General features: G+C 52.8%; 1 protein-coding gene and 1 long non-coding RNA gene across 3 annotated transcripts; one reads left to right on the plus strand and one right to left on the minus strand.

The window, feature by feature from the left end:
- Nucleotides 1-5,646: 5,646 nt before the first annotated feature.
- On the minus strand, nt 5,647-26,833 carry SERINC2 (serine incorporator 2). Of its 2 annotated transcripts, none has more exons than XM_016957919.4 (10): nt 26,699-26,833; nt 16,128-16,289; nt 15,109-15,299; nt 14,573-14,652; nt 14,069-14,206; nt 13,159-13,328; nt 10,921-11,011; nt 10,451-10,592; nt 7,140-7,361; nt 5,647-6,261 (listed from the first exon to the last, which is right to left on the minus strand). In XM_016957919.4, the coding sequence occupies exons 1-10, from the start codon at nt 26,735-26,737 to the stop codon at nt 6,126-6,128; spliced, it is 1,371 nt and encodes a 456-aa protein (XP_016813408.1). In that variant the 5' UTR covers nt 26,738-26,833; the 3' UTR covers nt 5,647-6,125. The 2 variants fall into 2 exon arrangements, with proteins under 2 accessions (XP_016813408.1, XP_016813418.1); XM_016957929.4 differs by lacking the exon at nt 26,699-26,833 and adding an exon at nt 25,939-26,296.
- On the plus strand, nt 13,551-17,027 carry LOC134807299 (uncharacterized). The gene is made up of 2 exons (XR_010147395.1): nt 13,551-13,674; nt 15,553-17,027. It is a non-coding gene; the product is annotated as an uncharacterized LOC134807299 (long non-coding RNA).

Below are 26,833 nucleotides of genomic sequence, written 5' to 3' on the forward strand. Positions count from 1 at the left end.
TAAACTTGCATTATATCTAAAATTATTTTAAAGTGGCTATGAGGCCTGGCGCAGTGGCTCATGACTGTGATCCCACCACTTTGGGAGGCTGATGTGAGTGGATCACCTGAGGTCAGGAGTTTGAGACCAGCCTGACTAACTTGGTGAAACCCGGTCTCTACCAAAGAAAAATAATAATAATACAAAAGTTAGCCAGGCATGATGGCATGCGCTTGTAGTCCCAGCTACTCGGGAGGCTGAGGCATAAGAATCGCTTGAACCTGGGAGGCAGAGGTTGCAATGAGTAGAGATCGCACCACTGCACTCCAGCCTGGGCAACAGAGTGAGACCGTGTGTAAAAATAAAATTAAATTAAAAATAAATAAATAAAGTGGATATGACACTCAATTCACAGGTGTGCAAGAAACAGCATCATTCATTTGCTTTATATCAACATTTTCTCTCCCTTTTTTTGGAAACAGTCTCACTGTGATGCCCAGGCTAGAGTGCAGTGGCACAATCTCGGCCCACTGCAGCTTCGACCTCCTGGGCTCAAAGGACCCTCCCACCTCAGCCTCCCAAGTAGCTGGGACTACAGGTGAATGCCACTACACTTGGCTGATTTTTTTGTGTTTAATAGAGATGAAGTCTCGCTATGTCACCCAGACTGGTCTCAAGCTCCTGGGCTCAACTGATCCTCCTGCCCCTGCCTCCCAAAGTGCTGGCATTACTGGCGTGAGCCACTGCACCTGGCCCATTTGCTTTGCATCAACTTTCTATCCAAATTTTCCATCCCACCATGCTGGTGGGAAATTCAACCTCAGCCCATTCATCATTCTCTCTGACAAACACACATCCCTCACCATGACAGAGCAAAAGTCCTGGGGTCACCTGTGGCAGCAAGTCAGTGGGCAGAGTGGGAAGAACCCAGCACCATTGGACACCAATCCACACTGGTTACTGCCAAAATACCCACTGTCCCAGCCCACCAGGGCGCACTGTAGGGCTGGGCTGGAGACTATGCTTCTCTCTCTCGAGGTCTCCAGCTGTGCCTCACTCTCTCCTCTCCCTCCAGGAAGCCCCTGTGCTGCCTCCATCACTGCCCCATCCCTCACTACCCAGGAACTCCTCAGTGAACCCAGGCTTTTGGAAACCAGAGTTAGGAGAGGAGTTATATTTTGCAGGTAACTCTCTCCTGCTTGCTGCACCTCCACAAACTTCCCCCAGAAGGGGGAAGGAGGCCCAAAACCTTCAAAAAACTATCTTGTCATAATTTATCCTACTGGTAAATACATATGTATATTATACAAACATATATAATACACATATGTTTATAAATATACACATTGATATGGGGAGGTTGTGCACACACAATACATTATTGGCAGCCAATGTCCCTGAGTAATGGAGACAGGTTTCTCCTGTTTATTTTTATTTTCACTAAAATGAATGACCATCTCACAAGTCATATCAGTTAGCAATACATTCAGTTGCAAGGAACATAATACTCAACTAAGAGGGGCTTGCATGTATTGGGGTTTGTTTTCCTCCTCACATAACAGGCATCTGGAGTCAAGGACAGCAGAGATGATGTAGCGACTTAAAGATGCATCAAAGACCTAGACTCTTCCTTTTTTTTTTCAAGACAGGGTCTGGCTCTGTTGCCCAGGCTGGAGTGCAGTGGCACAATCACAGCTCACTGCAGCCTCGACCTGCCAGGCTCAAGCGATCCTCCCACCTCAGCCTCCCAAGTGGTTGGAACTACAGGCACACGCCACCACACCTGGCTAATACTTTTTTTTTTTTTTTTTGAGACAGAGTCTTGCTCTGTCGCCCAGGCTGGAGTGCAGTGGCAAAATCTCAGCTCACTGCAAGCTCCATCTCCCGGGTTCACGCCATTCTCCTGCCTTAGCCTCCCAAGAAGCTGGGTCTACAGGTGCCCGCCACCATGCCCAGCTAATTTTTTGTATTTTTAGTAGAGACAGGGTTTCACCGTGTTAGCCAGGATGGTCTCAGTCTCCTGACCTCTTGATCCGCCTGCCTCGGCCTCCCAAAGTGCTGGGATTACAAGTGTTTTGTTTCTTTTTTGTTTGTTTATTTGTTTTTGAGACGGAGTCTTGCTCTGTCGCCAGGCTGGAGAGCAGTAGCGCAATCTCGGATCACTACAACCTCTGCCTCCTGGGTTCAAGCGATTTTCCTACCTCAGTAGCTGGGATTACAGGTGTGCACAACCACACCCAGCTAATTTTTGTATTTTAGTAGAGATGGGGTTTCACCATGTTGGTCAGGCTGGTTTCAAATTCCTGACCTCGTGATCCACCCACCTCGGCCTCCCAAAGTGCTGGGATTACAGGCATGAGCCACCACGCCCAGCCCAAATGTTTTATTTTTCATAGAGATGGGGTCTCACTGTTGTCCAGGCTGGTCTTGAACTCCTGAACTCAAGTGATCCTCCTGCCTCTGCCCCCCAAAGTGTTGGGGTTACAGGCATGGGGTTACAGGGGAAGGAGGTTCAGGCTGCTCTGAAGGTTACAGGCATGAGCCACCGCGCCCAGCCAACTTCCTATTTTTCTGAACACCATCTTCACCAGGTTGGTTTCTCATCCTCAGACTCGTTGCCTCATTGTCCCAAGACAGCTGCTGCAGCCCCAGGCACTGTGGTTGTGTCCAAAGAGGAGAAGGAAGAAGCAGTGCTGTGTAATACGAAAGCAAGAACTCCTGGAAATATCCATGAACATTTCCACTTAGATCTAATTAGCCTGAAGGCTTCTAACTCTGAGGGAAGCTGCAAAGTGACCACCCGGCTTTTCCAGCCTCAGTGATGGAGGCAGGAAAGGGCACGGGGGTTGGGAATGGCAGGCTCGTCACATGCACCACACTGCCTCTGTTCCTGACATGATCTATAAGCTTTGCACTCACTCTGCCCAGATACTCATTCCACAGCCTGGGTCCAAAGATGCTCCAGGACAGGCAGGGCTGAGGCTGCCACTGGTATTTCTGCAGTGACAGCAGCCCAGGCCTGGGGACTGCGGCACAGTGTCCAGGGGCACAGCATGGGCCCTCAGGGCTGAGGACAGCGTTTTCCCCATTACCAGTCGAGCAGGGAAGCCCAATGTGTCAGGGGCTGGCAGACAAAAAGAGTGGGATCCTATGGGCCTCTCCCACCTACTGACAAAGGAGGGGAGGTGACCAAGGAGAGTAAAGGAAAGAGAAGTGACAGAGAGGATGATGGAGAAGAGGAGGTGACTGAGAAAGAGAAGGTGATGGAGAACAGGAGGTGGAGGAAAGATGAGGGTGAGGGAGGAGAAGGGAAGACAGGAGGATATGTGGAAACCACAATGCTAGGCAGCAGGAGACAAGGGAGCACCCAGCAGAGAGGCTAAGTGGATGTCCTGGGTCCTGGGTGGGCAGCTGGTCAGGCCTGACATCGACCAGCAGGTTCATGAGCATAGCCAATGCCTGGAAGGAAGAACAGGGCTGAGGAGACACAGGGGGAAGCCCGACCTGTGGGATTAGAGGTGGCTTCCCAAAGGTGGTGACGTCCACACTGGGGACCTGCAGCTCCCTAGCCAGGCATTCCAGCTTCTCAGCCTGGCCCCTGACCCTTCCCAGCCAGTCCTGCTCCAGCCCAGCCCAGCAAAGAACTCATGCTCAGTACATTTGTTGAATGAATAATTTAAAACCTATAGAGCAACAAGGCTACAAAAGCTGGACAAAATTGCCCACTTAGGCTGGGCACGGTGGCTCATGCCTGTAATCCTAGCACTCTGGGAGGCCGAGGCAGGTGGATCTCCTGAGGTCAAGAGTTCAAGACCAGCCTGGCCAACATGGTGAACCCCTGTCTCTACTAAAAATACAAAAAAAAAAAAAAAAAATAGCTGGGCGTGGAGGTGCATGCCTGTAATCCCAGCTACCCGGGAGGCTGAGGCAGGAGAATCACTGAAACCTGGGAGGCGGAGGTTGCAGTTAGCTGAGATCGTGCCACTGCACTCCAGTCTGGGTGACAGAGTGAGATTCAGTCTCAAAAAAAGAAAAAAAAATTGCCCACTTGCACAAATGCAAAGGAAAGGTTATCAAGAGCACAACGTGGGCTTTTTCTCCCAAGGGTGAAATGAGAAAAGAAGCGAAATCTGTGGTTGGGCGAAGGAGATTCAGGCTGCTCTGAAGACAGGGGTCTCAGCTGAAAGGCACCAGGGACAAGAGCATCTGCAAGATCCATCCCAGCGGCAAGAGAAGCCCTCCTCGGCCCCTGCCCCAGCAGGCCCCGACTCCCTCTGCCCTGAGCCCTGGCACCTGCCCCCAGCTGCTGCACTCCCCTCTATCTCATCCAGGGAAACCTTTCTAAAATGGCAATCTTAAAATGACATGCCCCTGCTGTGCTCGAAATCATGTAGGGCCTTTCCATGGTCAGCCCACACCTTCACCACTTCTCCCCTGCTCTAAAACGCTCCACGGCTCCCCACTACCAGCAGGATTAGGTCTGGTCTCCCCACCATGACTCTCAGGGGCCTGTGTGATTTGGTCTGGCCCATGTCTCCAAGCTCATACTAACCTCGCCAGCCCACCCCTCTCTGTGCCCTGGCCATCTTGGCTTCTCCCTGGTCCTTGAACCCCACACCCTCCGACTCCTGTGTTGTCCCCCTGCCCTCAGTGCTGTGGCTCCTCTTGGCCCAGCTGACTCCTACACATCCTCCAGATGCCTGTCCTGCCTCCTCGGTGACCCCACAGGTCCCCATGCAGCCCCACTAGTCACTCACCCCAGAACCCAGGAGAGCCTTAGAGACAGGCTGTGTCCCCAGCACCCATCCCCAGCACCTTCATACCTATTTTTTATCCCCACAAACGGAAGGGATGAATGGCCTGCAGTCCATCATCGTAACAAGACCAGGCCTTGGGGCCCTAGCCAGGAGCCTGTCAGTCTCCCTCACATCTCTCTGCCCTTGTGAGATGGGGGCTGATGTTATTTCTCAAGAACTCGCTGTGCCAGGCAGGTTGCATGGGCTGCTTCCTCTGATCCTCACAATGGCCTAGGAGGGGTGGCATTGTTCCCATTGAATGAATGAGGAACCAGGGCCCAGAGAAGAGAAGGACCCATCCGGAGCCGGACAGCAGCCCCGCGGCTGCCGTGGTACAGAGGGATCTGGGCCAGCCTGGCTGACTCAAGAGCACATGCTCCTCCCCACAGCACCGCGAGGCCTGGGGCTTGACTGGTCAGGGCAGGTACCAACGGTGGTAACAATTCCAGGCAGGTCAGAGGTGGGCAGGACCTTGAGGCAGGCCCTGATGAGAGGGGACCTGAAGACCACCTTCTGGCCCTGTCATCGCCCCCTCCTCCCCACCGTGACTCTCTTTCACTGCCCTCCCTCGGATGGTCGGATGGTCGGGCAGCCTCCTGCTGGCCCCACTGCCTCTAGGGTCTCCTTTTCTGACCACCAGACACACCCCACTTTCCCAAAACCCTGGTCTGCCCCTCCTTCCTCATTGGCCCCCTCCCCTCAGGCGCTCCATGACCCAGAAGACAGAGCCCAGGCCATTCTGTCTGCCTTTGAGGCTCCTCCTGGTCTGGCCCTGATGTCCCAGCCTCCTCAGCCCTAACATTCTATTCCCAAACCCCACACCGGCCCCCATGCAGTGGAGCTCCGTGCTGAGGGTGAGGGGCACAGAACATGGTACACGCACTGGCTTGTTTATTAGAAAAAGTCTTAGAGACTCAGTAAGGCACGAAGTCCAGGAAGGGGGCAGTGTCCCCTGGGGGATATGACCAGGAACACCAGGGCCTCAGTGCCGGATGCCCCACTGTGGTGGGAGTTCCCCACTCTCTCCAGCAGCCCCGCTCCCATGGAGCCTGAGGACAAGGGAGCCCTTTCATCCGAGATGCTGAGTATGGGCAACAGGGAGGAGGGGAAGGAAGAGGCAGCTCCACCGTGTGGGTGTGGCAGGGGGATGGGGCTCTGCAGGAGCCTGATGCTCCTCAGACCCTGAAGGCACTAAGACTAGAGGGCCCGGCTCAGGGGCAGGTCCTGGAGCTGGGGCAGGGTTGGGGGCTCAGCCTGGCTGATTGGTGTGGGGAGGGGGCAGGCTGGCTGTCACTGAGCCGAGAGGCACCAGGTGGCAGGAGGCACCAGATGGCAGGCTGTGAGGCTGCCTCAGCTGAAGTCGCGGTTGCGCAGGAGGAGTGGGGCTACCAGGGTCCACAGGTAGAGGAGCAGCCCTGCCCAGCTGGCACAGATCTTCACCCACACGGCGGTCCACGTGCTGATCATCTTCCGGGTCTCGCCGGGCCTGGAACACACCATCTTCCCCATGAGCCCGGTGCCCAGTCTGGTGACTTCCATCTTGGCCCCTGGCCTTATGACCCAGTTATGACCCCTGACTTCAACTCTGGCTCTTACCCTGTAACTCCAGTCCATCTCTGACATTTTTAACACCCGGCCTTGTGACCGTGGACATAGCTCCTGACCTCGATTCCCATCTTGAGCCCAGTGTTAGTCCATGAGATCATGACCTGACTCCTGGTCTCCAGTCTTGTGATCCTAATTCTGGGACCTCAATCCTAGCCTCTGAACTTGGGACCCTGGAGCTCCTGACCTTAGTCCTGACCGCTACCCTTGATTCTGACCTTTGATCCTGTAACTTAGGGGTGGCCCCTGACCTTATTACTGTCATTTAGCTCCCTGACCTTGCCACTTCAATCCTGGCTTTATGACCTCCTACTCTCAATTTTAACTTTAACCAAATGACCAAATTTGTGACACTAAATGACCACAATCCCAGCCCTAGACCTCATGACTTCTATCCTTGACCTTGTAACTTTGGTTCTGAACTCCACACCCTGATCCTAACCCTCCAACCATGAAGCCCAAATCTGACCCCATGACCCCTGATTTGTAAACCCCGCCTGCACTGTACAGGTCTAGCCCCAGCTGCTGTGCCTTCCCCGGTTCAGTCTCCTAGTAAAGGTGTGGGAGCTGAGCAGATGAAGGCACTGTTGGGGAAACTGTAGCAGGGAAGGGGCAGGCTCTATGGAGGGTCCTTGATACACACCGCCACCCCCAAGCCTTAAGCAGACATCAGGAAAACCCAGTGAAGGGCCGCAGGAGAGATGTGTGGACCTGCACCCTGCACCTCCGGGCTCTGTCCATGCCCCACCGGCTACGCACTTGTACCAGTTGGTGAGCGTCATCATGACGTGCAGTGAGGCCAGCACCAGGCAGAAGTGGAAGAAGGAGTAGCTGTAGGTGACGCCATCCTGCTCGTTGTCAAAGGCCCGGCCCTCACAGGCTGCCATCTGCTGCTGCTGCTGCTGTGTGGCGTCTAGCATAGGTGGGCACTCCTCGGTCTGCATCAGGCTGTTCACCTGCCGGTGGTCTGAGGAGCGCAGACTGCAGGGGAGGGAGGAAGGTGGGCAAATAGATAGCCCTGGCGTTGGTCATAACACTGGACACAAATGGTCCCAGAGCCTCAGAGACCAGTGACCCGGTTACTGGGCCTGGGAGTTAACAAACTGCTTTGCCTCTCAACTCTACCCCTACCCCTACTCCCATTTTCTGTGTGACCTTGAGCAAAACACTTAACCTCTCTGAGCCTCTGATTAATTGTCTGTAAAATAAGGGATAATCGTACCGCCTCTAGAGGGCTGCTGGGGGGTCTAGATGGAATAATGATGTAAGGTCTCTAGCATAGTGCTTGGCACAGAATATAAATTCCATCAACAGTCACTATTGTTAGGATTGTTCCTTTGCCATTTCCATAAACACGTATCGAGTACCTAATACTACAAAGTACCATACCAGGTACTACATCCATTAAGAATGTTAATAATTAATCACGCTCGTTTGCCATTGATTTCAAGTTTCCATTTTATTAGTGTCAGGTGGTTTTACCAATGGCCTCCCTTTCCTTCATGCTTACACTAAAAAAAGAACAACAGTAATGATTGTATGTCATGCTTTTCTGTGATAAGCCTTGATGTTTTTAACAGAATTTGATAGTTTGAGACATAAAAATTTTTGAAAAACCAACTCGCGTTTCCAAACAAAAGTGAAAAGAAGGAGAGCTGGATTCCAGCCCTGCCACCCCAGCAAATTGAGAAATCACCCCTTGCTGTGAGTCAGTGGGTCCCTATCCACCCTCTCCACCCTCTCCACTCTCTCCACTCTAACCACCCTACCCACCCTCTCCACCCTATCCACCCTATCCACCCTGTCCACCCTAACCACCCTATCCACCCTATCCACCCTAACCACCCTATTCACCCTCTCCACCCTCTCCACCCTATCTACCAAATACTGTATGGATATCTCATGCATGGGAGCCCAGATTGGGTGGTCCCGGCCCTCATGGGTTGCATATGCTTCTTTGCTGCCTGTGCTGTAAGAACCATGCTAAGAACAGACCTGTGCCCCTGGGCTCTCAGCAATGCATGCGCCAGGGAGCTGTGGGTGTGGAAGCAGCAGGAAAAACAGCTGTGCCAGGTCGGGGAGGGGAAGGGACAGAGAACCAGGGGCAGGGAAAGAGTTCCAAGCTCCTTGGCCACCAGCCACCATGTGCTCATGGCCTCCTCCCCGGCTCTCAGTTTCTCTATCTGTAAAATGAAGGTAATCAGGCCAGGAGTGGTGCACTCCTGTAACCCAAACACTTTGGCAGGCTGAGGTAGGAGGATTGCTTGGGCCAGGAGTTCAAGGCCATCCTGGGCAACATAGTGTCTCTACAAAAAAAAAAAAAAAATGTTTTTTTAAGTAGCCAGGCATGGTGGTATGCACCTGTAGTCTCAATGACTCAGGAGGCTGAGGTGGGAGGATCACTTGAGCCCAGGAGTTTGAGGCTACAGTGAGCTGTGATTGTGCCATTGCACTCCAGCCTGGGTGACAGAGGAAGACCCTGTCTCAAAAAAGAAAAGAGAGAGGAGGAGGGAGGGGAAGGGAGGGGAGGAGAGGGGAGAGGAGAGGACACAGAGGTAATTCAAGCCTTTCCAGCTTGAAAAGGAATCAAATGTGACAAAGAAGACAGATGTTTATGAACTGTGCAGAACTGACTTGGAGAAAATGTTTTGAAAAAGGCCAAAACAGAAGAAAATGTGAAAGAGCTTTAAAATGTTCTAGCCCAGGGGCCTGGAGGCAGGGGTGCTGTTGGAACTGGGATGGATGGATGGGGGAGATCAGGGGAGCAGAGCCAAGACTCCCTCTAGAGTTAAGGGCAGATGGAAAGTGGTGCTTGGAGAAATGCAGGGCCACAGGGAGGCAAACTCAGGGTCTGCCTGATCCGTGTAAACAATAATTAAACCTAATCTTATGATCTAGTGACTTGTAAGAACAGCCACCACCTACAGCTACCTAGTTGTGCAAATGTTCACAATATTATGCAAATGTTCACAATAATATGCAACACTTAATTTGGCAAACTCCCAGGCTCAAGCGATCCTCCCACCTCAGCCTCCTCAGTCACTGGGACTAGAAGGTGCACACCACCATGCCTGACTAATTACAAAACCTTTTTTTTTTTTCAGAGACACCATGTTGCCCAGGCTGGCCTTGAACTCCTGGGCCCAAGCAATCCTCCTGCTTCAGTCTGGCAAAGTGTTTGGATTACAAATAACTTACTACTTGCCAAGTTCCTTTCTAAGTGTTTTTGTTTTGTTTTGTTAATTTTTAAAAAGAGACAGGGTCTTACTATGTTGCCCAGGCTGGTCTCAATCTCCTGGGCCCAAGAGATCCTCCCACCTCGGCCTCCCAAAGTGCTGGGGGTTACAGGTGTGAGCCACCATGCCTGGCCCCTTTCTAAGTGTTTTACACATACTGATTCATCTATAGCCCTTCAACAATCCAATGAGGAAGGTACTATTTTTATCTCTATTTTACCGACAAGGAAATGGAGGCCTAGAGAGGTTAAGTGACTTGCCCAGGATCACATAGCTAGTAAGTGGCAATGCCAGGCTCAAATGCAGGCAGTCTGGCTCCAGAGTCCACATGGATAAGCACCTACTAAGATGCCCCTTTGAAAAGAGCCGCTATGTGAACTTCAGCATGAGCTGCCTTCTCTCGGGGGAGAGTGTGGGGTCACAGCCACATCCACTACAATGGAGGTTGTCATCCTCTTACTGAGGAGGAAACAGGAGCTCAGAAAGGTTAAGCTACTTACCCCAAGCCACACAGCAGGTGAGAAACAGACCCTGGACCCACTGACCCCAGTCCATGCTCCTTCCCTGACCCCACAGCCGTCTGCACCCAACTGAACTGGCCCAGTATGCAGGAAAGGGCTGTGAGCCAGGAGGCAAGGTCACGCCTGCCTCTGTTGCCCACTCATGCCATGCCCTCTGAGGGACTCAGTTTCCCCTCCCACACAATGCAAGACCTGGATATATTGAATGTGAAGAGCACGTTCCAGTTTGGTATCCTGGCTCCCACACCCTCCCCTCACTCTGGCTCAGGGCGCCCAATCATGATCCTTCCCCAGAATCCAGACCTGGCCATACCTGATGAAGAGGGTGCACAGGAGGAAGATGATGAGGCCCACAATGCTCGGGGCATCCCACCACTGGGTCTCATAGCCCTCGGGGCCTGCCACGACTGTCTCGTTGCCCAGCTGGGTTGGCAAATGGGGGTTGCATTTCTGTTCTGGAGATGGGAGCACAATCACCCTCAGCCCATGCAGGCCAGGCCTAGGTAGCCAAGTGGCCCTGAGGATGGCTAGAGAGCCACCCCTAATAGACAGACAGATACACAGCCAACCACTCAAGTCCCAGCAACAGAGCGCTCAGCAGTCACAAGGGCAGAGAGACAACTCAGGAACAGACGGGGCCCTCCCACCTCATGGGAGGACTGAGTCTCAGAATGGGCTGGAGCAGGGATGTCCCTGTCACCTGTGAGGGTCCCCAGCCCCACAGTAGATTGATACTGACCCAGGAACGAGGCCAGGCCTCCTTGAGCCTGGGCCCATACTTACCAGGGACACTGGATAGGGCTGACCAGGTGACAAACATGGTGTAGAGGGTGATGACTGAGGCCTGCAGCAGACCCGAGTTGGGCTGGGCGTCCTGGCAAGAGGACCCCTGGTAAGACCCCTGCCAGACCAGAGACACCCCACCCCACCCAGCCCACTCACACCAGCCAAGGGACCTCAGAAACTCCCACCCACCTAGGATACCCCACCACACCCCACTCAGGGAAAACACCAACCAGGCCACCTACCACCCACCTCACTAACCAAAGGCTGAGTCCTAATTCTTCTTTCTCTTAACACCCCTCAGATTACTTGCCCTCCTCCCCTGCTGAAACCCCATCTCATCACACTGAATTCCTTCATCTCCACCTGGCCCGCTGCCCCCCTCCTCCCTGCTCTCTGTCTGGAGAGTCTGCCCAGCCTCTCCCACCACAAGGCCTTTGCCGTCGCTGTGCCCTCCCTCTGACATGTTCCTTCCCAGCATCTCCGCACAGGCAGCGCCTCTTCAGTATTCAGACAGGGCTCCCGCAGAGCCCTGGGAACCTGAACTACGGCGGCCCTGCACCTGCCAGCCACCTACCTTTCAGCCCACACCCTCTTTCATGTTCCACATTGCACATATTACCCAAAATCACCTCACTGGGCCTAGTCCCGTTGCCTGTCCTTCCCCACCCCTCACCACACATGCACATAAAAACATGAACCTAAACTCTGTGATTAAGAGCACAGGTAGCTAGGCATGGCGGCTCATGCCTGTAATCCCAGCGCTTTGGGAGGCTGAGGCGGGCAGATGGTTTGAAGTCAGAAGTTCAAGACCAGCCTGGCCAACATCGCAAGACCCTGTCTCTACTAAAAATACAAAAATTAGCTGGGTGTGGTGGCGGGTGCCTGTAATCCCAGCTACTCGGGAGGCTGAGGCAGGAGAATTGCTTGAACCTGGGAGGCGAAGGTTGGTTGCAGTAAGCTGAGATCATACCACTGCACTCCAGCCTAAGTGACAGAGCAAGATTCTGTCTCAAAAAAACAAAAACAAAAAAAATTTTAGGCTGGGTATGGTGGCTCATGCCTGTAATACCAGCACTTTGGGAGGCTGAGGTGAGCAGCTCACTGGTTACTTGGGAGGCTGAAGCACAAGAATCACTTGAACCCGGGAGGCGGAGCGTGCAGTGAGCTGAGATTACACCACTGCACTCCAGCCTGGGCAACAGAGCCAGACCCTGTCTCAAAAAAAAAAAAGAAAGAAAGAAAGAAAAAAGAAAACCAGAGCACAGACTCTGGAGCCAGCCTGCCTGGGTTTGAATCCCAGCTCCCCATGTGACCTTGGCTAGGCCTCTTCTCTAAGCCTTCGTTTCCTCATCTGCAAAGTGAGGATGAGGATGCTGTGAGGATCAAATAACATGTCCGAGGCCACTAACTACTGGCTATCATCATTATTCTTCCTCCCCTTCCTCACAGCCATATCCCCAACATCTAGAAGAGGGCCTGGTACACAGGAAGTGCTCAAGAGGTATTTGCTGGATAAATACTGATTGCTGTGTGACCTGGGACACAGACATCGCCTTCTCTGGGCTTCAACTTTTCTTACTGGGATTTGAGGCTCTGACCAGAAGGGAGGTTCCCAGCCTTTCTGCTAAAGACCCCTGAAGACTACCTAAGCCCCCTGAAGCTGCTGGTGTGCTGAGATCTCAAACCACAAAGCACCACTGGACTCACAAGGGGCTCCAGCGGTACTTTCTGAAGAACACGCAGTTCCTCTGGGAGCTCCTGCCCATTATTCCAGATGGTCTTGGATTGGAAATGTGAAATTGCACCTTCCTACACTACTTCCAGAGGTGTCTAGGAATCACCACTCAGGGACTGCCCCTAATGTTCTACTGATTTGCATAAAAACAAAAATGACAACAATAATAACTATAATAATAGCTAATGTCTGAGAGAAATCTACAGGCCAGGCATGGAGTGTTTACAAATAGGATCTCAATCCTGAGAATAACTCCAATAGTAGGTCTTATTATCTCCATTTAATATTTGAGAGGCAGAGAGAGGTTAGGGCACCTCCTAAAGACACCCAGCATGAAGCCGTGAGAGCCTGACTATAACCTGGGGAGGCTGACCCGGGAGCCCACACACTCAGGCCGTGCCTCTGTGATGATAGCCCTAGCCCCAGGACCCAGGTTCCTACAAGAAGTCCCACCCACTAAGGGGCCGGGCCTCAGGCCAGGGAGGGACAGGCAGGCTCACCTGGACCTTGGGCAGGACAGCAGCGATGGACACGCAGACACAGAAGGTGAGGTTGAGGCTGATGAAGACCTTGCCCTCGTGGCAGCCGCTGGGCTCAGTGTAGTACATGAACATCAGCGCCACGGCCGCGATCGACAGCAAGTAGAAGAGGAGAGTGAAGAAGAAGAGGCCTGGGCCAGAGGGGTAGTGAGAGGGTAGGCAGTGGGTGGGGCAGGAGGAACAGGGATCCCTACTCCCTGGAGGGACCCTGTTGGCAGCTCTCCCCCTCTCCAGCTCTCAGTCTCCCCACTTGAAGAATGACGTCACTGCCTTTCACCAACACCTTTGTGAGTCATTGCCCCACCCTGAGCTAACATGATTCACTTGCTACCTTGTAATAAGGGAATTGTAACAATAAATACAATGAACTCAAAACAGTCTTGCAAAAACTGAACGAGGCACAGGCTGTTGACCTGCCCTCCCTGTCTGAGAGATACTGGCAAGTCTAGGGAGGTGTGGAAACCAAACAGCACCCAGGTGAGCCTTTCTCCTCGTTGTGTTCAGAACTGAAAGGACCAGGGACTCACCCTGCTACTGGGGTTTCAGGGACCAGGTGTCACTTGAAGTTCAGCCTGGGCACCACCAAAAGGGCGTCCCACACTACTGGCTGTGTGTGGCCCACCCTGCAGGAACCCCCAAACAAGACCCCTCCAAGGCCTCTCCAGGTCAGCTCTCCTCGGATTCCCTGAAGTCATCCCAGGATCAGCTGGTGCCCCCCATCTCCCTGGGACAATTGGAATCTTGACCTAAGGCAGTGGCTGCTAGAGATGCCCCCCAGTTTTATCTAGCTTCAGGGACCCTCGATTTCTCAGGCAGCCCCAGCCCTGCCCAGGCTCGAGTCCCCACACGGAGGCAGGGTGGCAGCACTGACCTGCGTACCAGGCACGGGAATCGCACTCCTCGGCTTTGCCCAGCCACCGCTGGTTCCAGGAGTGCGCAAAGTCGATGAGCAGCACCAGCTGGATGAGGATGAAGAGGAAGGAGCCCACAACGCCAAAGTAGAACCAGACTGGGTGGGGAGAGGGGAGTGAGGCGAGGAGGGTCCCTCTCTCACATCTACTCGTTCAACAAGCGTTTTCTGCTACGCCCTGCACCGGGGACACTGAGAAGAACAGAGTCCCTGCCCTCAGGGAGCCCCTAGCTATGCACAGAGGGCAGGATATGGGTCGGGGCAAGACAGCTCCCCCTACCCCTGGGTTGCACAAAGGCCGTGTGGCCAAGCACCACAGTGCTGTCTCACGGGTGGGGAGCGAGGACCCAGCCAGCAGCCTGGGGTCTGTGTGCCCCAGCAAACAGCAGCCCCACCACGTTCCTCCAACCTGCCGCCCCACTTCCCTCCCCACAGCCCCCCATGCCTCCTGCCAAGTCCGCCTACTGTTGGTGAAGGAGCCGTCAGGGATGTAGAAGGCACCCACGGTGAGGCCCACCAGGATCAGGAACTTAAAGAACCAAAACCTACGGAAGGGGTGGGGGAATGGACAAGGAAGCTGAGTGCAGGCAGGGAAACCGGAAGCCAGACTGGGCCTGGCCCCAGAGCCCCCACCCACAAACAGCAGGTGCTGGGAGGGGTAAGGGTGGGCTTTTTGGTGGTCTGATGGGCACAGGAAGTCTCTCCTGGCCCTGGAAAAAACCCTAAGGGGCAGGAGGAAGGACCAAGCAGTGGTGAGGGTGGTCACCCAGGTCCAGCCCCAGCTGTGTCACTGAAGTGCTGCGGGGCCTGAGGCTTGCTGCCACCCTTTCTGAGCCTTACTCTTCATCTGAGAAATGGATATAACTCAGAGCTGTTCTCCATGCTGTGCCCTCCCGTGGCTCCTGAGTCGAGGGTAGGGTCTGCAGATCCCTGGACAGGCAGAGGAGCGGGCAAGGCACTGGGGGAAGGTCCCAGGGTGCAGGCAGGGACCCCTCTCTCACCCATTCTGGATGGCAGCCCGGGGGTCCCGGCTGCTGCTCACGCAGAGCATGAGCAGGGTGAAAAAGAAGAAGAAGGCCGCTGTGGCGAAGCACATGCGGTAGACAGCGCGGTAGCCAAGCAGGGAGCCACAGTCGATGTGGCCCTGCAGGACGGTGGGGATCCCGGCCCCCTCCTCACACACCCAGGGCAGCTGTGGAGACAGACAGAGCAGCGTCAAAGCCCCACCCCTCACAGAACCCTGGCAGCTCCCTTTATAAACCAGAGCCCTGGTCTCCCAAGGCCGGCCAGGAAAGAGGCTCTCCCAGCAGGGGCTGGACCAGACAGGGAGGGGAGCCCCTCACCTCTATCTCCACTGCCTCCGCCTCCATTCCTAGCCCTCTCTGGGCCTGAAGCCCTGGGAGGGAGCTCCCCAGTTACATCTTGTTATTGTTTATTTCCCACAGCCTCAGAAACTATTGCGCTGTCTAAAGCAGTGGTTCCCAAAGTGTTCTCCACCCACCACCTACATCAGAACCACCTGAGATGCTTGGGAAAACAGAGATTCTGTGGCCCCTCTCCCATGGAATAGAGCCTCAAGGTGGAGTCTGAGAATCTGCATTTCTACAAACTCCCCAGGGAATCTCATCTTTATACACACTAAAATGTGTATAAGGCACCTACGGTGATGCCCACATCCCCCTGGGTCTGTGCTAGGCTGTAAAACACTGAGATGAAGGGAAGAGTTAGGAGCCCCAACCTGGGCTTAAGCACTAAGAGGGAGAAGAGCATCCCCTAGGCCAGTGTCCAGGGGGCGATAATGATTAATAAGATTTTCCAAGGAGACTGTGGCCTAAGAGAAAGAAGAATCCCCCCAAGAGGCTCAAGCCCTCCTCCCCTCATTTCCAACCTCAGATCATCAGTGCACCCAAACACCCTGCCTCCTCTTCTGGATAAGCTGTGACCCCAAGCCTGGGCCCTCTATCCTGGAGCCACTGAGGCCCCTCGCTGGAGGCCGCCCTGCCTCCCCTGGGGCACTCACCTTGTAGAGCTGACTCTCCACGCCCGGGCTCAGCATAATGATGGACACCAGCACCCCCAGGAAGAGGAAGAACGTGAAGATGAGGCGGCTCACGGTGGAGTTGCGGCTGGCGGGGCAGCAGCTGCACAGGATGCAGGGGGCAGAGCCGCAGAGGCAGGACGCCTGCGGGAGGGCACTGTCACTCTTCCCTCTCCCCTTCACCGCCCAAGCGCGCACCTCTCACCACCTGCCCAGAGGTCGGCGCATCTGTGCTGCGCTAGGCAGGAGCACACTGTTCCCCAGACACCAGCCCATTGAACTTTCAGGTCCGAGAGGGAGGCTGGGTCATATAGGGCTACACAGCCAGTAACCACAGAACCCAGATTCAAACCTGGGTCTATCTCCAGTGATACTGTGGCTTGAATGCGAGAGCTAGCCGAGGTCACGCTGTTTCTTTCTTACAGGGAGGGAGAGTAGTTTAAAAAAAAAAAAATCACAAGGCCAGCTGTCACCGATTACCTTCGTGACCTTATACAACTCACTCAACCTCTCTGTGCCTCAGTGTCCTCTTCTGTAACATAGTGGTATGTACTCCTCACAAAGCAGTTGTGAGAGTGAAATAGAAATTCCACATTGTAGCCCCCTTGGGCTCCCTTTCCCCTTCCCCACTTAATTTTTCCCCGCGGGACTTCTGCCATCAGCGAGGCTTTATGTTTTGTCGGCCTCCGCTTTCCAGCGGGGCAGGAATTTTTGCGTTTTGTTCATTGTGGTATTCCTAGAAATTGGAACAGTGCCTGTCACACAGCAGGAGCTTACAGGCTATCTGTTGAAGGAATATGAAGTGTTTGGCATAGTACCAGTCACATGTTAAGACCTCAGAAAACAGCAAGTGCAGAATAAACATCAGTTGGATGAACGGAATGATTTTCGGCTCTGAGGCTATACCAGCACTAGACAGCAGGTGGCGGTCTAACCCTTTCCCTCTCCAGGGTCCTCTGCCCCAGTTGCGGTCAGCCCTTCCCCTGGCCTGGCTGAAATCATTCAGGGGCTGGTGATGACACACTATGCCACACCTGAAAAGGAGACTCACCCTCCTGGGAGCCCAGTCCACAGCCCAGCCTTTAAAGAAACAGGCCCCACATCCAGATACCTCTGGTAAACTTTATCTTCCCCCAAACAGCCCCTACTCCTCACCCAGGGATTTAAGAGCCTGGAGAGCAAGAGACATAGGCCTTGCCTTCCTGGAGCTTACACAAGCAGGAAAAACACTAAACAAATCATGACTCACATCGTGACAAGCGCTAAGAAGGACACGTACCCACTGCCAGAAGAGTGCTAATGCAGCCTAGGTTTGATTGAGGGTGGCATGTCAGGGAAGCCCTCCTTGAAGAAGTGACTTTTAAGCTGAGAGCAGGCCAGGTGCAGTGGCTCACACCTGTAATCCCAGCATTTTGGGAGGCCAAGGCAGGAGGATCGCTTGAGCACAGGAGTTAGAGAATAGCCTGGGCAGCATAGCGAGACCGTATCTTTTAAAAAGAAGGGTTTTCTTCTATTCTTTTCTTTTCTTTTCTTTTCTTTTTTGAGACAGGGTCTTGCCCTGTCACCCAGGCTGGAGTGCAGTGGCGCAATCTCAGCTCACTACAACCTCTGCCTCCTGGGCTCAAGCCATCCTCCCACCTCAGCCTCCTGAGTAGCTGGGACTACAAGCACACACCACCATGCCTGGTTAATTTTTGTATTTTTTGTAGAGACGGAGTTTCACCACGTTGCCCAGACTGGTCTCAAACTCCTGGGCTCACGCAATCTGCCCACCTCAGCCTCCAAAAGTGCTAGGATTACAGGCGTGAGCCACTGCACCTGGCCTTTTAAAAAGAAATATTTTAAAATAAAATAATAAGCTGAGAGCAGAGGGATGAGGAGACACTGCCAGACCAAAGGGAGGAAAGAAAGCTCCAGACAGGTGGCTCTGGGGTGGGTAGGGGCTGGGCATTTGAGGAATTTAAGAAGGCCCTCGTGGCCAAAGCTTGGTGAGCAGACAGTCAGCGGTGAGTATGAGGTCAGATAGGCTGGCAAGGCCAGACCACATAGGCACCAGCAGTCAGGAACAGGACACTGGTTTTCATCCTAAGAGTGGTGGGCACCCACTCGAGGGGCTGGAGCCAAGGGTCAGGAATTGAAAGATGAGCTTTGAAAAGAGCAGGCTGGCAGGGGTCCCTTGCTCCTCAGAGACCTCTGCTCTTCTTTCTGGACTGGTCACCAGGCACACAGCACACCCTGCTGGAGGGTATCTGCCTCCCCTCTTACTCTCCCCCAGACTGGAAATGCTCCTCGCCTATCTCTCGTTCACATAGATGCTAAACAAAATGCTTTGGAAACGAAACTATTCCTCATGATCTAAATCGAAACAGTCCACCTGTCCAGCAACTTCTGGTTACATCTTGCAGCTGCCACCCCAAGACCTGCCTCCTATCCATGGCTGTCCTTGGTGGGTGAGAGGATAAGAAAAGCCTGAAAAATGTTTTAGAGGCCATAAAGCAGTGGTCCCAAACCTTTCTGGCACCAGGAGCCAATTTCAGGGAGACACTTTTTCCACAGATGGCAGCAGGGGTGCTGGCAGGGGGCAGATATGGTTTTGGGATGAAACTGTTCCACCTCTGATCATCAGGAATTAGATTCTCATAAGAAGCACGCAACTTGGATCCCTCGCATGCACAGTTCACAATAGGGTTCGCACTCCTATGAGAATCTAATGCTGCCACTGATCTGACAGGAGGTGGAGCTCAGGCGGTAATGCTTGTTCACCTGCTGTTCACGTCCTGCTGTGTGGCCCAGTTCTTAACAGGCCATGGACAGATACTGGTCCATGGCCCAGGGGTTGGGGACCCCTGCTATAAAGAACATTCTGGGTATCAGTTAGAGCAGCTTATTAGTCCCATTTTACAGATGTGGAAATTGAGACCAGAGGGACTAAGAGACTTACCAGAGGTCACACAGCAAGTTGATAACAGCACTGAGATTCAAGTAGTATTAGTGGCAGCTACCATTTACAAAGGGTTACTCAGTCCCAGGCACTGTGATAAGCACTTTATCTACATTAAGCTTCACTGATGCTATGAATTGTGTGGTAACTTTCCATTTTCAAATGGGAAAACTGAGACAGAGAAGTGGCATGACCAAGGTCACACAGCAAGTAAGCTGAGGAGCTGGGATGCAAATTCAGATCTGTGTGCACCAAGGGCCAGGCTCTGCCTATAGGACTACACTAGTTCCAGCTCGCTAATTCACTGATGGTCATCTTATTTAATTTAAATACATCCCAGTGATGAAAAAACAAACAAACAACAAAAAACCCAATACCAGAAAACCAAGGGAGGCCAGTGGGTACTGATCTCAGGAGCCAGGTTCCCAGGTGCCCTGTCAGGTCCTGATGCTGGCTTGTTACCATTTAATTTCAATTTGAGACATCTGAGACACAAGAAAGCTGTTCCGCTTTCAGAGAGCTTGGCCTTTCAGTTCGCTCTGGTTCTTAAACATCAAAATCCAGGTGTTCCTAATGCCTGAAACCTCAGGATTTCCAAGGGCCTGATCAGCAGCCAGAGAGACCAGGTCAAAGAGAAAAACACACACTGCTTCCAGAGCATCCTTGGAAATGTTTATCCACCTTGCTCCATTCACCCCACCCCAGAATGGCTCCTACAAGAACCTCTTCCATTTGACCAAAATGTCATTTTATATATATTTAAATCTCTTCCTACAGAAATGCCAGACCATTGGAGTAAGGGCAGATGTGTGCACATATATACAAACACACGGAAATTCATTGTGGCACTGATCATAATAGGAAAACAATAGGGGGAAAAAATTTTTTGAGACAGGGTCTCGTTCTGTCACCCAAGCTAGAGTGCAGTGGTACCATCTCAGCTCACTGCAACCTCCACCTCTGAGGCTCAAGCAATCCTCCCACCTCAGCCTCCTGAGTAGCTGGGACCACAGGCACCAGCCACAATGCCCAGCTAATTTTTCTTTTTGGTTTCTTGGTTTTTGTTTCAAGAAAGGGTCTGGCTCTGTCACCCAGGCTGGAGTGCAGTGGTGTGATCTCAGCTCACTGAAGCCTCAACCTCCTGGGCTCAAGCGATCCTCCTACCTCAGCCTCCCAAGTAGCTGGGACCACAGGCATGCACCACCACACCCAGCTAATTTTTGTATTTTTTGGTAGAGACAGGGTATTCTCATGTTGGCCAGGCTGGTCTTGAACTCCTGGGCTCAAGGGATCCTCCCACCTTGGCCTCCCAAAGTGCTGGGATTATAGGCATGAGCCACCATGCCTGGCCATTAGGGGAAAATTGAAAATAACAAAACGCCCATCAATACATCATGGTACTCCATAAAACGGATTTCTCTGCTGAACGGGGCAAATATGTAGGTAACACTTAACTTGGGTACATTTCATTGTATATAAATAATACTTCAATTAAGTTAAATTTATAAATATAAAAATAAAGATTTTTATATAAAGAAAAAACTTAAATAAGCTTTAGGTTTTGTGAGCCTATTGGAGTCTCAAGAAACTACAAATAACCTAAATGTCTAACACCTGGGGACAGCCGTGGCCCTTTCACTCCATGGAATGCTACAGAGCCGGAAAGATGAATTCCCTGGCTACAGAGCCACATGGAATAATGTTCGTAATGCAGTGTGAAAGGAAGGCAGACTGGAAAGCTGTTCCCACACTACGATTACAACCACTCCCCTCTTCCTGCAGATGCACTCAAGGGCAGCAACAGAAAAGCCCCAGAACACTTACAGTGGCTGAATCTTAGGACCAGCCCAGGTTCTCAGAATGGAGAACTCAGAATTTAAGAAGCCCCAGGCCTCAGAGCCTTACAGCTGCAAGGTTCCTTGGCATTCAACCAATCCATTCTCTTTCCAATGAAGAACCACCCAGAAAGCATCTGGCCATCCTCTGCTGCTTGCACACTGCCAATGACAAGGAGCTCACTACCTCCCAAGGCAAGGCAGATAGCTCTGGAGCCATGAGTGGTTTGGCATTATGTGAACAGGCTGTCACTGAGTCATTTACATTGTCTCCTGGTTGTCCTCAGAGCCAGGGACAGAAGTTCTTAGAACCACTCATAGGGTGTTGGGTGGGTAAGGGAGGTAGCTGAGGGCTGGATGAATTTTTCTATTTAAAACAAACTGGCTGTCTGGGCGTGGTGGTTCATGCCTGTAATCCCAGCACTTTGAGAAGCCAACACAGGCAGATTACCTGAGATCAGGAGTTTGAGACCATCCTGCCAACATGGCGAAACCCCGTCTCTATGAAAAATACAAAAATTAGCCAGGCATGGAGGCAGGCATTTGTAATCCCAGCTACTCAGGAGGTTGAGGCAGCAGACTCGCTTGAACCCGGGAGGCAGAAGTTGCAGTGAGCTGAATCGCGCCATTGCACTCCAGCCTGGGTGACAGAGCATGAGTTCGTCTCAAAATTTAATAAAATAAAATAAAATAAAACAAAGTGGCCCTCCACTTCTGGATATATATCCAAAAGAAATGAAGCAGGGACTCACATATTTACACACCCATGTTCATAGCAGAATTATTCACAGTAGTCATAAGGTGAAAACAAGCTAAATGTCCATTGGTGGACGAGATGAATGGATAAACAAAATGTGGTATATCCATATCCATACAATAGAATATTATTTGTTCTTAAAAAGGAATGAGGCCAGGTGCGGAGGCTCATGCCTGTAACCCCTGCACTTTGGGAGGCCAAGGCGGGCGGATCACCTGAGGTCAGGGGTTCGAGACCGGCCTGGCCAACATGGTGAAACCCTATCTCTACTAAAAATACAAAAAAATTAGCTGGGCATGGTGGTGTGTGCCTATAGTCCCAGCTACGCAGGAGGCTGAGGCAAGAGAATTGCTTGAACCCGGGAGGTGGAAGTTGCAATGAGCCGAGATTGTGCCATTGCACTCCAGCCTGGGCAACAGAGCAGGACTCTGTCTCAAAAAAAAAAAAAAAAAAAAAGAATGAAATTTTGACACATGCTATAACATGCATGAACCCTCAGGGCATTATGCTAAGTGAAATAAGCCAGACACCAAAGAACAAATATTGTATGACTCCACTTAGATGGAGAGAGTAGCCAAACTCATAGAGAAAAGCAGTGAATTGGTGGTTACGAGGGGCTGGGGAGTTACTGTTTAGTGGGAGTTTCAGTCTGGGAAGATGAAAAAGTTCTGGAGAAGGATGGTGGTGATGGTTGCATAACAGTGTCAATGTACTTAATGCTACATTTAAAAGTTGTTAAAATGGTACATTTTATGTTATGCATCTTTTACCTCAATTTTTTTTAAAAGGGAGGGGGCAGGGAGTTTTCAAAGAAGAGCAGGAAGAGGGGAGAAGGGTATTCCCAGCAAAGAGAATGACACGTGCAGAGCTACAGGGACACTGTATTTTCAGGGCAGCTGAAAGGGTGAGAAAAGCTACAGAGGTCACGGAAGTGGTGGTAAATGTCCCTGTATGCCATGCCAGGGAGTCTGGACTTCACCCTGAAAGCAATGGGGAATGATTGCGAAAGAAGAGGAATGACAGCAGATTTGCATTTTAGAAATATCACTTTGATCACAAAAAGACAGGTCATGGGGTAGTGTGTGGTATCTTTGGGGTAAGGCAGGAGAGTCAGGGGCTGTTGTCAGTAATCCAGATGAGGGCTGACAGTAAGAAGATGTTCTGGAGTTACCGTGGGCCTTAGTTGGCACTACTCCTTCTGACAATGCCATTCATTTGGGATTCATTTTTATTAGGGTTGTATTTATTAGATCTCTATTTTAATATACTTGTCTTCTAAAATAAATTATAGGCTGGGTGTGGTGGCTCATGCCTGTAATCCCAGCACTTTGGGAGGCCGAGGCCAGTGGATAACTTGAGATCAGGAGTTCGAGACCAGCCTGGCCAACATGGTGAAACCCCGTCTCTATTAAAAACACAAAAATTAGCCAGGCATGGTGGCGCACACCTGTAATCCCAGCTACTCGGGAGGCTGAGGCAGGAGAATCACTTGAACCTGGAGGCAGAGGTTGCAGTGAGCCAGAATGGTGCCACTGCACTCCAGTCTGGACAACAGAGCAAGACTTCATCTCAAAAAAATAAAGTAAAATAAAATAAAATAACACAACATACAAACTCCTTGAAGACTAAAATAAAAGGTTAAAAGAGTAAATTTTTTAACATATATTTCGTCACAGTTTAAAAAATGCAAAACTGGCCCAGGCAAGCATGCACCTTGCCGCCTTCATGAACAACTCCGTAACTGGCTGAGCCGCCCCAGGGCTAGTCAAAACAGCAGAGAAGAGGTCAGCCGGAAATGTCCCAAGGTGCACTTACTTCCCCCATGCAGTGCCAAGAATGCAGGTCCTAATGCTGGCTCTGCCACAGCTTGTAATCTGACCTCAGGCAAGTCTCTCCTCCCCTCCATGGGACTCAGTTTCCTCATCTGTAAAATGGTCTCCTGGGGTAGGAGAGTACAGGGGCTCCGAGCCCAGGCTCTATAGTTAGGCAGCCCTGGGTCTCACTGGCTTCAGCACTTCCTTGCATGTAGTCTTGAGTCATGTACTACTGTGGGGTGTTTATGGACCGGCCACTGCACACCAGCTTGGTGCTAAATATGCAGCTGTGCTAACCTCAGTCCCATTTAATCCTCACAACAGGCTAAGGGGCAGACACCGTTGTTTTCTCCACTTTACAGACAAGGGGATGGGCAAAGTGACTGCCCACAGTCACAGAGATGCGAAGAGGCAAAGCTAGGATCCGAGTCCAGTGGTCTGACCCAAAGGCCTTTCACACTCCCTAGGATGTGCAAGACCCTCCTGAAATCTTTGCAGACAGCCAAGTCATCATGTGCCGGCGGCTTGCCTGGTGGCCCCATCCCCTGTGGACCCATCTTACCTCCCCATCCAAAGCAGGACCCACCTTCAGCCCAGTTCACCTTCAGCCCAGTTCCAATGCTGAGAAGCACAATCAGCAGATGAGTCACACCTGGGAGGGTACAAAAATCTTCCCCACTGACCCATGCATGCAAAAAAATCCCTCCTGAAGTTGCCCAGAAACCCCACATAGAACTTCACTCCTGTGCAGCAACTCTTCACTGCAACAGGATGGTACTGGTGTCCAGTAGTGCCCAACTACACCACTTAATGTTGTGTGGCTGTGGAGAAGTCACCTTCACTCTCTGAGCCAGTTTCCTCATCTGTGAAATGGGAACAATATTAACTGCCCCAGTGGGGTCTTTGTAAGGATTAAATGGAAGGAGATATATATATATACACACACATACACATACTGCTCACTACTGTATGGGGCCTAGGCCACTCCTGGACAGCTCCACGCCGCGAGTGTTGGGATAGTTATCTGTAAAATGGGCTAACGATGTCATAGGGTAGAGGAGGTGGGGAGAGCCAATGCGATGGCATGGTGAGGGGCTCGGAACAGTACCTGGCTCAGTAAATGTCAGAGGCCAGAACCTCAGTAAATGTCGGAGGCCAGAACCCCAAGGGGATGGCACTGAAGGGAGGGCCGGGTCCCTTGCTGATATTACTCACTAAGTTATCTCCCAATTCTTCCCTGGACCAGCCCTGTGCCTCAGGCAGCCAGGATGTGGGGAAGGGAGGGAAGGTGTGGGCAGAAGCCTGGACCAGGAATCAGATGTTGATCCTAACTATGCAGTTCTTCATCCTTTCCCTGTGCAACCTTAGGCAAGTCAGCTATCTTCTCCGGGCGGCAGTCTTCTCATCTGTAAACAGACGGTTTGAGCAGTCCTATCTGCTCTCAGCATTGTAGAATGCTGTAACTCAGAGACCAGCACTTGGCTTTGCATTGTCTCCAAATGGAATTCTCCACCCACCTTTCTTTGATGTTAGCAATAATTCCCACAAGGAGCACTCACGATATGCCAGGAGCTGTGCCTCATCTCCCAACAGCATTGTGAGAAAGGCCCTGTTACTGTCAACTGCCAGATGGGGTGACCAAGGCACACAGGGCTGGCAGGCTGCCCCTCAACATCTCCACCCCCAGGCCAGCCCAGCAAGGCCTGTGCCTCACCAGGTGCAACCGATGGAAATCAGGTCTACTGTGGAAGCTCTGCCTCCCTCACCAGGAAGCAAACCCTTGTTGGCAGAGACCTGGCCCAAACCTTGAATTCTTTGGGCTGGGAGGGATTTCAGGCACCAGCTTGATTCCTCCTCCTGCACACGCATATGCACACGCACACACACACACGAAAAATGGAGGCCTAATGAGGCGAGATACTCTCTTGCCTCTCTGTGCTGTCTATGCTGATCTCATTCTCAGAAAATGGCTGTAAAGTAAATCTCTAGACCCTCAGCTCTCCCCTACACCCCCTCCTCTCTCTCTCTCTCTCTCTCTCTCTCTCTCACATACACACACACACACACACACACACACACACACACACACACCCGTCAGGGACAAAGGAAAGCGAGTCCCGAGATTCAGCAGCCGCTGCAGCCCCTTCTCCCTCTCAGGGCCTCTTTGTGTGGGGCCAGAGGGGGAGGGGGCTGCCTGAATGAACCTCAGATTTAATGAGGGGAAGAGGGAAGGAGAGGGGGGCTGGGGAAAGGGAAGGGAGAACGGGCCTCCCAGCCGGGGTCTTGCTGGAGCCCCTCCCCTCTGCGGCTGCAGCTACAGAACAGAGGTTGGCCTCCCCACAGGTCCCGAACCCGCGACCGGGCACTCCCCGCGCACACCCGAACCTCCCTCGATTCCTGCTCTCCCAACCCAGAGTTCCGCCAGGTGGTCCGTGACGACCCGCACCCGCCTCACTCGAGGGCAGCTAAGAAAGTCCGGGGCTCCCTCCCCTCCCATCCCAGTCTCCGCGCTGGGGCCCAGATGGTCCGGGGCGAGCTGGGGAAGTGCCTGAGAGGCAGCGCGAGCCAGACTGAGGACGGTAAAGGGGCCGCAGAGAGACTGAGGGACGGACGGGCGGACGGGCAGACGGACAGAAGACAGCAGACGGACAAAGATAGTCGGACGAACGACGGACACAGACAGGAACCAGACAAATACGAACGGACAGGCGGAGCCCGAGCGACAGGAACAGGCGGACTGGCAGGCGGCCAGAGGGGTAGGGCAGGGCACTCGCCAGGAGGGACGGGGCCCGGCCGACCCACACAGAGAACCAGGGCGTCCGGGACGGGGACAGAGGCCACCCCGAGGACCGCCCCAAGTGGGGCGACGAGGGCCCACAGAGCTGCCCCGACCCCGGGCTCCAGGCTCAGTCTCTCCAGGTCCCAGGAGGGCGCCCGCCAAGGGCACTCCCCTCCTGCCCGCGGAAACCCGAGCCGGGACCGCAGCTGCCCGGCGCCTGCCGGCCAGGACTGAGCAGGGGGACGGGGGCAGCGGGATCCGGGTGCCGAGTGAAGGTCCGGGAGGGCGAGCAGGCGGGGCACCGGCCCAGAAAGACAAGTTTGCAGGAAGGAAAAAGAAGAAACTACTCGGAGCAGAACAGAAGAAAGTGAGGGCCCGCAGCAGGAACGGGCGGCGCGCGCGGGCGGGCGCCGGGGTCGGGACTCACGCAGCTGAGCAGGGAGCAGGCTCCCAGGCAGGCCCCCATGGCGGCGGCTCCGGGCTTCGAGCGCCCGGCGCTGGGCGCGGGGAGCGGACCTCGGGATCCGGGTGCCAGGCCTGGCCCCTCCCCGGCCCCGGCCCC

This window comes from Pan troglodytes, chromosome 1 (assembly GCF_028858775.2).
Source record: "Pan troglodytes isolate AG18354 chromosome 1, NHGRI_mPanTro3-v2.0_pri, whole genome shotgun sequence".
Taxonomy (NCBI): Eukaryota; Metazoa; Chordata; class Mammalia; order Primates; family Hominidae; genus Pan; species Pan troglodytes.